General features: G+C 40.4%; 1 protein-coding gene and 2 non-coding genes across 3 annotated transcripts in view; 1 reads left to right on the plus strand and 2 right to left on the minus strand.

Moving 5' to 3' along the window:
- LOC145454368 (A disintegrin and metalloproteinase with thrombospondin motifs 2-like) overlaps nucleotides 1-12,685 on the plus strand; it is a 31,364-nt gene that overhangs the window by 17,144 nt on the left and 1,535 nt on the right. Inside the window, exons 8-21 of the mRNA XM_080332367.1 lie at nucleotides 603-708; nucleotides 788-931; nucleotides 1,464-1,602; nucleotides 1,674-1,787; nucleotides 2,184-2,329; nucleotides 2,529-2,698; nucleotides 3,352-3,485; nucleotides 5,248-5,380; nucleotides 6,154-6,237; nucleotides 6,886-7,055; nucleotides 8,235-8,374; nucleotides 8,434-8,556; nucleotides 10,392-10,611; nucleotides 10,888-11,032. Coding sequence (XP_080188493.1) covers nucleotides 603-708; nucleotides 788-931; nucleotides 1,464-1,602; nucleotides 1,674-1,787; nucleotides 2,184-2,329; nucleotides 2,529-2,698; nucleotides 3,352-3,485; nucleotides 5,248-5,380; nucleotides 6,154-6,237; nucleotides 6,886-7,055; nucleotides 8,235-8,374; nucleotides 8,434-8,556; nucleotides 10,392-10,611; nucleotides 10,888-11,032 — 1,968 coding nt within the window. The remainder of the gene's footprint in view (nucleotides 1-602; nucleotides 709-787; nucleotides 932-1,463; nucleotides 1,603-1,673; nucleotides 1,788-2,183; nucleotides 2,330-2,528; nucleotides 2,699-3,351; nucleotides 3,486-5,247; nucleotides 5,381-6,153; nucleotides 6,238-6,885; nucleotides 7,056-8,234; nucleotides 8,375-8,433; nucleotides 8,557-10,391; nucleotides 10,612-10,887; nucleotides 11,033-12,685) is intronic.
- On the minus strand, nucleotides 11,530-11,602 carry Trnak-cuu (transfer RNA lysine (anticodon CUU)). Its single transcript has one exon. It is a non-coding gene; the product is annotated as a tRNA-Lys (tRNA).
- On the minus strand, nucleotides 11,856-11,928 carry Trnak-cuu (transfer RNA lysine (anticodon CUU)). Its single transcript has one exon. It is a non-coding gene; the product is annotated as a tRNA-Lys (tRNA).

Consider the following 12,685-nt stretch of genomic DNA (forward strand, 5'->3'; position numbering starts at 1 on the left):
TGCCCAGCCTAGTTATGAATGTTGATGAGAGAATTCTATAATATGATTTCGGGACTATATATAAACAGAGCAATAACCGTAACTATGAATTTGAGGTAAATCGCGCGGAGCGCGCAAAATTTTTCAGTTGACCGCAGCTCCGCGCCCCCTTCAGATGCTTTCACGCCCCAACAAAGATACGCCCCCCCCCGTTTCAGAACCACTGCCCTAAACAAATTTCTAAGCGTCTCGGTCTGGGAAGTGTTTCGGCCACAACACACACAAACCGCGCAACCACACGACACAATGCACACCGAAACACAAAATGTTTTCTTAGCTTTCTTCCGAAATCTCAAATCAAGTCGCGGGCCGCAAAATATGACCTCGCGGGCCGCGTGTTGGTGACCCCTGGTATAAATTTTCCGGCCGGTAACTGCAGCTCCAATGCGGTGACTCTCTGAGAAAAACGACTGCTATACCAAGCTTTGTTGCACACTTTCGACATTCATTTGAGACATCATCATATTTAGATCGTAGTGTAAGTTTAAGAACTATACTGCTATAGGGTATTTAGTACCCATGAGATCCACGATGATATCAATGATACAAAACTACTACCACAGGCTACGCTCACGTCACCGGAATGTGTCATCCTTTACGCAGTTGCACCTTGAATCGTGAAGACGGATTCTCATCTGCTTTCGTCGTGGCCCACGAAACAGGACACGTGTGAGTTGCACAATGCACAATTGCACACATTCGTTTTAAATTTGAGGCTTACAAATGCTTAACTTTGTTCACGATTTAGTCTGGGTATGGAGCACGACGGGGAAGGAAATAAATGTGGTGATGAAACAAGCATGGGGTCAATTATGGCTCCGTTGGTTGAAGCTGCGTTCAATCGGTATCATTGGTCTCGATGCAGCGAATCGGAGTTACAAGGATACATACGGTAATGTACCTATGTTATGGGCATTTATATATACTATTTATATATGACAATCAACAGATAGATACACATTTATAAATATATACTAAATTACTCTAATACAGGGTTATAATTAAACGTGGTTCTTATGACAATTTCATTTGTAAAAGTCTCAAGCGTCTGCATAATGCTAGGTCATGCCACTCATTCACCATTTTCAGCCTACGAGCGGTCCGAAATTTCTGACCCTGACTTTGATACCCGTTCATTACATACCGCGTCTCCCAGTCTACCGTTTAACATCGGCAATCGTGTAATTGATTGAGTCCTCGTAGCATTATACCGCAGCACCGTAATAATTGTTTTCTCGCTTTTCCTCTCAAGGTATGATTTTATGATTGGTTCATCCATAAAGTAGGCCTGTTAGAACTACACTTGAGTTGCATAAATTCGATCTTTCGACGTTGCGAGTGCGACAACCTTTAATAACGCATGTTCGCAAGATAGAAATGTACAATAGCAGTGGTGAATATAGCACGGTTATTTCACATTACAGGAAATTCAGTTGCCTTCAAAACAACCCACATGTCGTGAACCCGAGCTCGCCACCAGACCGACACTATCCAGGAGTTTATTACTCCCTCGACGACCAATGCAGAATTGATTTCGGCAAGGGATTCAGATTATGCACAGCCGTGAGTGAGAATATATAAGTATACTATATAGACTCGCAAGGTATTTCAATGTAATCTCGTATTTCCTACAGTTCACAACCACAGATGTTTGCCAAGTCTTGTGGTGCGGGCACGATGAAAACCCGAAGCTTTGTAAAACCAAAAATAGCCCGCCGATTGACGGTACGGCTTGTGGCGAAGGCAGGGTGAGTGTAACATTCGTATTGATGTATATTATTAAAACTATGGGCACTAGTGACGAGAATTTACCCGTTTAATAACATATACCACATCCATAGTGGTATGATTCAAACTGTCCGTGTCACTAGGTTATCACAATTCACAAATGTCATATTTTTCGGTAGGTTATGTTACAAATGGTAAATGGTCATTGAAAACTACTAACCGATTCATTTATTTCAAAATATTTCGTGAGATGGTTCTGTCTATCGCTTGACACAGGATATGTCTCAACTTTGAAATTTTCAAGATCGTTCACATGTATGTGCACTTGTGCAGTTGTGCATTATGCGAATAGGGAAACCTGATTTCTCTGATAACGGGCTATGCCGACTTTCACATATCTGCCTCAAAACCGACAGTGGTGCTTTAAAAGCTACTGCGTGTGGAGCGATCACCAGGGAGGACGCAGAGACGGCGGATGGGGAGAATGGTCAAACTACGGAGCTTGCTCAAGGTCGTGCGGTACCGGCACGAGGAATCGTATCCGAGAGTGTAATAGGCCAAGGTATGGTTTAGTTTAGTTTATTGCGGACGATTACCCCTGACTAGTGTTAGCCGAAAATATTTGGGTTTATTTCAATATGAATATACTTTTCAATTTATGTTGTTATTAATTGCTTATCGAAAATCGCCGATAGGTTATCGCGTAGGGTACCAACGTTGAGATAAAAGTCTCCCAAATTCGAAAACTTCATCCGTTTCAGGCCTGCATTGGGTGGACTCAAATGCGAGGGATCCGGTATTGAATATGGTTTATGCAACAAAGCACCTTGCCTTCGATCAACCGACTATCGCACAGAGCAATGCAGGCATCATCGTCAAGTGGTGTATGGCCATCGTAGGCATACCTGGTCGCCATACGAGTACGATCATGGTACGTCTGGATTATTTGTTTACAGATACTTTATACATTGTATAACTACAATAGTACCCCTGACGAGTGTCACCCGAAATTATTTGGGTTTATTTCAATATCAATATATTTTTCGAATGCATATTGAAGTTTTGTACCCATAAAGTCTCTTATTTGGATTTAAAATTCTCTATATTACTACTGAAAATTATATAGTCGCACATTTTTCGATAAAAAATAAATCAAGTTCGCCAAAAATTCTGTTACGCCTGTGGCGCCATTTCTCCGCATGTTTTCGTATACTATAGTCGCTGTACAATTTCCTTGTGAAATTTCTCTTGACATTTCGTCATCCCATAAATCAAAAGGACTATCCTCGCATTAATTGTGCGTCACCACTATCATTTTCTCGCCCACGCATTAGTTTGCAGTGTATTAGGCAAAAACCAGAGATTCTTAGAGGTACAGAACTTCAACGTACAATTTATTACTATGTTCATATTGATATTGTAATTAATCCGGCCATTTTCGGCTGACATTCCCCCAGGGGTAATCGTCGGCAATATATATTTAAATGAGTAAATTGAAAATACCCTCACGCCCGACCTAAATACGAACAAACAGCCCAAGATCAATCTTCTTATTCAACTAAATATATAAACCGAATATTGCAGAGCAGCTGAAGTGTGAATTATACTGCCAATCGAAAGAAACGGGTGTGATTCTTTCAATGGGAACTCCCGTAGCTGACGGGACACGCTGTAGTTACGACGATCCGTATAGTGTCTGCGTGAATCGAAACTGTCTGGTGAGTGTCTGCACAATATCAAGCAACGACCGATGCCACGAATTACAGCGCGGAGAGGCGATTTACGTATACGTTGCACCTGACATCTTAATTGATTACGACGATTGCAACTCTATCAAGTAATCGTAATGGTTTTGAAATAATCCTGAATCGATCGCAACAGTGATCGAATATTTTGCATACATAAAACTGGTCCACACGAAATTTCAGGTTTGGGTTCTGACAACTCCATTTAGCTGATTTTGGGGCGACGAATCCAAAAATGAACCCATATTTTCTCTGTCACGTCGCGTTTTTAAGATATGAAATATCCCTGATTTTTTCATTCCAAGACATGCAATTTTAATAAATACAACGCAAATTTGTGTGAATATAATATAGAAGGCGTGTTTTCTGATTCAAGCCGGATTGTGGCAGGTTAAACAGTGTTTATTGCATCAGAATTCCTTGTTTTGACTACAGAGATTGTTTTTTTTCTTCTTCAAAATTAGAGATATTTCTATATCTCCAAAACATGATGTGATAGAGAAAATCTCTGAGTTCATTTTCGGATTCACCGCCCCGAAGTTAGCCGCAATCAGTTGTCAAAACCCAAACTTGAAAAAAAGTTAAAATTTGTAGACCAGAGAATTGATTGCTTTGTAATAGAGCGAGTACTCATTTTTTCGTCTCATGCTTACGAGTAAAATAAAATTTGAATAATAATATTCGTATTGATATAAATCCCGAATATTTTCGGTTGACACTCGTCAGGGTTAATCGTCATTAATCAAGGACATTGTATATCGACAATTATTGGAAATTTCGTCCCGGTGACGTCATATTTGGTGATATGATTGTTGATGTTGATATACAATGTTCTTTTCAATTCTCTACTAGTTGCTGACGATTACCCCTGACGAGTGCCAGCCGAAAATAGCCGGGTTTATGTCAATGCGAATATAATATTCAATTGTACATTGAAGTTTTATACCCCAAGAGATCCACCGAGGACGATAAACATAAACATGAGTCGTAGCTAAAATTGAAATCAGTGCGGTCGACCGTAGTTTGTTTGCTTAGTAGGCGATCACACATCCGGAATCGGAATCTGCAAAATCTTTTCTCCTATCATGATATGTCATGTAAAAATTGTAAACATGGCAGATAAAGCGAATGGATTGATTTTCGAGATATTATGCTCAAATTGAATCTCAGCTAATCCGGTTCCCTCTACTTCACCTACTGCCTCAGAGTTGTACATGTACAGCTAAAGAAAATTTTCAACTTTTCCAAATTACATTAAAACTAGGATAGCTGCACAGTTATTGAATTATTGAATTCGAAAAACGTTGAAATTGAATCAAAGTCCGGATCAGACAGGAATACAGCAAAAATCAAGTATATACACTTCATATCTAGCCAGAGCTCATATTCATAAGCAGGAGAATGGCAAATGTCTTTACAGCAATCTTGGCTCGTTACTATACACAGTTCACCTGTAGCATTTTCAGGGCAACCGGAAATTAGATTCGAATTAAAATTAGAGCATAGAAAAGTTTCACAGATTAGATTCGAATCAGATTACTTAGACAACTTATCTAGTGTCTGACCAGCGGCGAATTGTTTTGATAACCCACATTTTCACGTCACAACATCCCAGGCGCACAGTTACCGCGATGCCGTAAACACGATTCACCGAACAGGCATGCAGTAGTTGACATAATTCATAGTAAATACACAACGAATCGGGAATTTATCTCAAAGGATATTGCTTTTCCAGCACATCGGTTGCGACGGAGTCATCAATTCCGGAACGAAAGAAGACGAATGTGGTATCTGCGGTGGCGATGGTATCAAACAATGTACAAGAGTCCATAAAATCTACAAGAAAGCAATTAGAAAGACGCCGCACGGTAAATTGAACGTGATTCATCAACTAGCAATCCCATCAAGGCCACTCAACCGGCAGACCGCGGTCAGAATGCGTGCCTTTTCCGCGTCGAATCCGAACCTTATCTGTCTCTGTTGTTGTTTGTGGTATTCATGATTTTATCGACTACAACGGTCATTTACGCCGATATTATTTTTTATGATTCGTACATGCAGACTTGCAGCGCTGCCCACTTCTAGGCTTCGACACCGCTGGCTCAGTATTATATAGGCCTACCGGTACTTGTTTTTTAACAACAACAAAGCCATTATCGTTGATTTGCAGCCGCGATTCAGAGTTGGTAAACACGAACTTTGCACAGAATAGATTTGATATATTAGATCTGCATCGCCATTGGCCATTGGCCAGTGAAAACCTTTAGCACTACCTTCGACTCGCTTTCAACAATTTAGAACTTAATTTGAAGAGCTAGCAAGAAATCAAAATTGCAAATTCTCCAACCACCTGTGACTAACAGAACAATAATTGCATTTCGCTTATTAATTACTATTGCTGATCCCGCTTTACTGGATTTTGCATATAGTTGCAAATTTAGCGGTCGGGCTAATCAAATTTTTGATTGGCCATGCAAGTTCACAATAAATTACTTGGGTAATTTATTTTTTTGATATTTTAACTAATTTCGAGGATTACCTCGCGGGCCACTTAAAACCGCCTCGCGAACCACGGGTTGGCTGCCCCTGAGTTTACTTATAGTGACGAAATGCGACTTCATCTTAACGTATGTATTTCCAGGTTTCACCAAGATTCTTATCATTCCGTACAAAGCGAGACATGTGCGCATTCGGGAATCAATCCTTTTTTCTAAGACTGCAATAGGTAAGTCATTTCTCGTTAAAATTCGAAGAATACAACGAATATAATGCCATAGTTCTACATCGCATGAAAGATAATTTGGTTTTGTTTTCGACCATGCGTAGGGGAGACCGGGGACAAATGTAACAGGAGGCAAATGTAACAATCACTAGTAGGGTGGAGAAATCGCCTTGAGATTTTGCGTGCGCATGCGGTAGTTATGTCTCCTAACATGCCTGAAGTTACGTTGAGCTATACGACGCGAAACCCCGGAATAATTTTTTTTAATACGAAATTTTGGACACTTGAGTAAATATTTTCTGATCTGGAATAATTTGTTCAGACGAATAATACCCCAAGTGGTTACAATGTAATATATGTAGCCGGAACAATATTATCATAATCTACCGTGATGATAGGAAAACTGGGACTTGCATCGCCAAGAAGGTACCATACTGAGACACTAATCATGGTCGAGCGTCTCAGGTCAATTGTAACACTCTGTTACTTTTGCCGCGTTACAATATATTTTTAATGCCGAATATCAAGCTATAATTACGATATGAACTATAGAAGGATGTAACCTCTGTAGCCAGCCACAAGCATCTATGGCTGGACGTGACTATGTATGTGAGTGTTGGACTTTACACACTGACAACGTCTCTTTTCAAGGATTAAAGAACCGTCACACTAGACGCTGGGTTTTCAAAAGCAATCACTCTTCATTAACCGACGATTCGAAGCAGATAATCGAAAGCGGAATCAAGTGGACATACTCGCGGACACAGCGCAAGGAACAGTTTTTCACCGTGGGGCCGTTACCGTACGAATACGCTGTTTTCGTGAGTCTACCATCCCCGTACATTTGCAACGCAGACTTGTATACATACTACTACATTTTCAAAATGCTCAACCAGAGCTAGAACTAAAACTAACGACCTCTAAAAATCCGCAAATAACTGACTGCGGGGGGATATCATAAGGTTGGATTGATTAAAGAGTGCATCATTTCGTTCATCAGGATTAAGGAAACCGGAAGATCGCTTCGCATAAAGTTGATCGAGTAACATTTTCAATATCATGATCTTACAAACCTGGACAAAATGTATACTGCGTAAAATTCCCACACAGAAATATTTCCGATAATGACCGTGCGTGACGATTGTCTCCTGGGTAATGGCTTCACTCAACAATTGGACAATCGACGAATAATGCTCGCACCATTGCAGAGCAATATATCTTGTCTATATTCTATAATCTTTGCGTTGCTGTACCGTACTAATTGGACACGACTTTCATTACGCGGTGATGATAATTTTGTTACAATCTCAGTATATTTTATCAGCAGCCTGCCGGTTCATTCAAAAACCTGATAACTGACAGCCAACAACGCGTTTTCGCACTATAGTGCAACATATAACATCGCAAACACGACCTATACTTGATTGGCAACTCGGGACACCTCGGGTATTTATCGCGCGAAACCTTAACCGATTTTATGCGTCTCAATTAACAGTTTGTAATCAACCGATTAGCATTCTATCGGATCAACTATAACTTTGTGATCCCCGCGCTAAATCACATCTAACTGGTACCTGAAAATACGAATTACTGAATTTTAAATGAGCTGAGAAATATTGGAGGTCGGCATTTCAAAAGGACGGGGTTACGAGTTTGAAATAAAAGTGGTTTCGTTCCCAAAACCCCATCCCCTGACTACGTCATTGTTAGTAGTGACGACTCAGAGCTAGCAATAGCCGCAAGAACATCACACAACAGAACACCGGTATCACGATTCACGCCAAACGACGACCCGTGTTTTCCAGCTGTTGTTGTTGTTGTTGTTCTACAACTATTTTAATGCGCAACTAGAACCAGAACTAACTTCAAAATCCGCAACTAGACCTAGCTAGATCAATAACTACGCAAATATCGGTAGTTAGTTGATCGTCTAGTCTAGTTTGTACAGCTACAATGACGTAAATCAGCACAGTTGCTATGAATCGTTTCATTTTATTTAGGTATCTGTGCCGACTGATACCAGGAAGATAAAACTACATTACAGTTACAGCATGCATAGCAGCGATGTAAAATCGAAAAAATACGATTACGTAGTCCGAAAATGGTATCCCTGTTCTGTTACTTGTGGCAGGGGCGTCAAGTAAGAGCCTTCACTTTGTAATTTTCGACATCTGTGACTACCAGCGTCGCTATTTCTAGACGGGCGAGGTATGGGTGCATGAACAAAGTCACGAAGAGGTTCGTGCGCAAATATCATTGTGGCAATTCTACTCCGAGGAGACTCAGAGAACCTTGCAGCGTACCGTGTTCCAATGACGTGAGGTGATCACATTAATTATACTTTAGAATGTTGAAGCAACACAATGATTTCTGTAGCGTTCGTTTCGATTGATAACAAAGGCGACTACATGTTTACAGGTTTCATTTTCGTGCTGCTTTTGAAGTAACATATAGTTCCCGCTGTGATATAGTTGTTAAGCAGCTTAAAACGCGTGCTTCATTACGAGTGTTTTGGTGGTGAAATATACGTATGTCGCATTATCGCAACCGAAAGAATCGTATTTGCAATAAATAAACTAACGCCATTGTATTCGAGATCGCTGTGTAATGTAAAAATCATTGCTTCTAAACCACCGTTCCGCCAAATAAATGACAGTTTTAGATCTCAATTGAAAATTGAAAGAAGTTGGACGCTTTTCCATTACGTAGATAAATGAAACATCAATTTATTAATTGATTTATAAATTTGAAGCGTATTTTATTCGTCCTATAGAATTGTTCATGGCTCAAATTAGCCTACGTTGCAATACTGCAGGTGTTGTCCAAAGCTGTTTAAGAGTAGCACATAAATCGCTGACCAGTGATAGGCGAACGCCAACGACTTTTGAAACAAAACTCGTTAAACTTCGATGGTACAATTTGACAGTATAACAGACGCTAGCAAACAGCGAAGTCATATAGGTCTTTAAGAAATGCCGAATAATCAAACTCAAGTTATAGTTGTTTTTAACGGGAGTTTGCTTTGAAGAAATTTCGAAATGGAAGCACAAAGCTGCTCAAAAATTTAGGATTCGAATATTCTATTTTGAGTATAGCATACATCTGTCGTAATTTATACATTTGGGTTTGATTATGATTTTTGAAAGTTCACCGCTCCGCGAAATATGCTGTGAAATCTTTTCCAAGCTAAAAAGGTTCAAAAACTCTAGTCTAAATATACAATTATACATATACAATCGAATAAAATGTTCACGTTGAATTAAACCCGTATATTTTCGGCTGTCACTCATCAAGGGTATAATCTTCATCAACTAGTAAAGCAGCTATTGTAAATATATCTCGATCTCGAACTTAGAGTTACCTTGAAGTTGATTACTCAAATTCGCCATTGTTTTGATTATTACCGTTCCAATATTTACACTATTTGATAACAAAACTCGACGTATCGTAGCGTGCGACTATTTATAAAATGCCAGACACATCAGATCAATACCTGTTAAGGTCACCGACATGGACATTAACGTGTTTACGACCGTGAAATACTAACTTTAAGAACACCGCGCGTAATTACTTCCTCACTAATAAACACATCGTTTAATTCTTTGCAGGTAATACTTTGACCTAGTTGTCTAATTAATTTAATTCTAATATATTTCTGAACTGTGTCGCTATAATTCGAAATTCTAATTTAATTTGAAAAAAAAATTTGCTATCATTCAAATTCGAATATCCTATGAACAAACTGTTGCTATAATACTAATTCGAAACTAATTTGCAATTAAAAAAAACTTGCCATGATCCTATCCTAATCTAGTTAGGAAAAAACTGTGTCTCTATAATTCTAATTCTAGTCTAATTAAAAAAAAAACGCACTATATGTAGCTATAATTCTAATTCTAATCTAATTTGGAAAAATGTGTAGTGGTAATTCTAATTCTAGTCTATTTTGAAAAAAATCGGTGTTGCTACATATTTGATTCTAATCTAATTCTACAAACTATGTAGCTATAATTCTAATTCTGATCTAATATTGAAAAGCTTTGCAGCTATAATTCTAATTCTAGTGTAATTTAAAAAAACAACAATGTAGCTATAATTCGAATTCTAGTCTAATTTCGAAAACTTGAAGATTTTCGAGTGTTCCAATTTTGTTACAGGTGGCACACCGGGCGTTGGAGGCAGTGCTATTCGCGAGTGTGCAATCAGAGAGGGTTCAAGACCCGCAGCGTGACTTGCCAACGGCAGATGAACAACGAAATAAACTGGACGGCAGTGCCGAATTCGCAATGCGCCTACCTCTCGGAGAAGCCGATCAGCAAGAAGTCTTGTTCTAAAACCGTCTGCAACCCGCAGTGGACATTTGATGATTGGTCCGAGGTAAGTTATCGAATACAGCACGGGAGCAGGTAATTGGCATCTGAGTCGGGTAACTGGTGTTAAGCTTTTCCAAAGAAATTGAGCATTAGACATATAGCTACACAGTTATTTTTCAAATTCGATTAGAATTAAAATCACTGAATAGGCAACATCTTGAGTTTGAAATAAATTCCGGCGATATATTCGCATTCGTACGCACCATTTCCAACTATACACACATACAACACAGATAATATCAATGTCATTATAATTGAACTCGGGGATCATATGCTTTAGTGCTCAGTGTCTTGTGGCGACGGGGAAAGACGGAGAAATGTTCGCTGCATGGTCGGAGGTCGTGAAGGAAAACACATAGAAGACGATGATTGTATCTTACCAAAGCCTGCGTCCACGAGCGCGTGCTCGAGGCAGGCGTGCCCTGGTGAGTGATCAAGATAGAATCGATGACGAACCAAACACGAATTCTTCATCCAGACAGGCCTACCCTACATATGTGTGGAATGTAGACATGTCGATAATCTTCAAGTTTCAGCACACACTTCTGCGAGATGGCGTAGTGGTATCATCCACAGCTGCAACACCAATGTGTTGCGGGTCCGAGTGCGACCGAGGTCGACTCCGTGATTCTTATCTAAGTGTTGGAGGTTTATCTAGGCTCCTTTTCGCGATCTCATCCGTGTAACTGTAAGTGGTGCCTTGTAAAGGCTTAGAGTCGGCCCGTGCTACGAAGTAGGCAGCTACAGAATATAAATGAAAATTGGCCTGGTGTAAATGAACATAGCAGTCGAAAAACACCATGAATACCACAAACAACAACAACACTTCCGCATGAGATCGGTTGACTTGCTTCCGGTTAAGGACAGAGGCGAAGACGAAGTTTCCTCGACAAAAGAATAAGTCTTTCACAACGTAAAATACCGCCCAACGTGGGGCTCGAACCCACGACCGTTGGATTAAGAGTCCAACGCTCTACCGACTGAGCTAGCCGGGCGCCGTAATATCCGATTAAACCTCCAAAAATATTCCAGACTGTCGCCAACGATGACCCGAAGTGCCAGATGTTCGTAGTATAAACCATTACAATTTCAAAACAACAGAAAGATGCCCCCTACTGCAGAAGATATGTCGATATACAATACAAGCGTATCCACGATTCTGTATTAGAGTGCTGTTACCGTAATGTAAGGGCTGCGGGAGCGACTCAGATTCCTAGCCAAAAGCAAAAAGTTACAAATGCAAAAGGCCGCCCAACGTGGGGCTCGAACCCACGACCGTTGGATTAAGAGTCCAACGCTCTACCGACTGAGCTAGCCGGGCGCTGCGATGTCGTAGTAAACCTCCGAAAGCATACCAAAATGTCCCCAACGATTACCCGAACTGCAAGATATCCATAGTATAAACCATGAAAAATTCGAAACAACTGGAAAATATCTCCCTATTACGAGGACATATCAGTATTCTGTAAAGAATCCGTATGAAAGTGGACGCTCTGCTTCCGAAATGTAAGGAATGTAAGCCCTCAAGATCACCGGATCACTGATATATCAACCTCGCCTATCGTCTCATGCGTCATTCATTTTCACCACTAGTTGTTGTGTATTATCCCTTATTTCTTTCCGTCTAATGTGGTTGCGGAGGTCATAGCGTAGTGGTGACGATAAGCGCCTACTAATCTGGCGGACCCCGTTCGAGCATATTAAAAAGTCCAGAATTACAGTGAAAGCTCTGCTTCCGAAATGTAAGAACGAAGTTGGATTAAGAGTCCAACGCTCTACCGACTGAGCCAGCCGGGCGCCGCAGTACACCTTTAATCTACCAATAAAATTCCCAAAATGACTATATGGGAGATATGTCCTAAGGCCGCAGAGGGTGAGATTCGTATCTTGGGTATCCACCAGGCACGGTCGCACCATGATGTCATAGTCCGTCCACTTTGTGCATGTCGGTTATGCAGGCGCCACTTCTTCTCGAGTGTCATTGTCGACGGCTTTGCCGCAATATATCTAGACCAGGGGTCGCCAACTCAAATCGGGTCGATGGGCCGCGGGCCGCAAGGTTTGAATATCTAGATAAA

The sequence above is a fragment of the Botryllus schlosseri genome, chromosome 13 (assembly GCF_051294905.1).
Source record: "Botryllus schlosseri isolate E-star chromosome 13, Bs_hap1, whole genome shotgun sequence".
NCBI classification, from domain to species: Eukaryota; Metazoa; Chordata; class Ascidiacea; order Stolidobranchia; family Styelidae; genus Botryllus; species Botryllus schlosseri.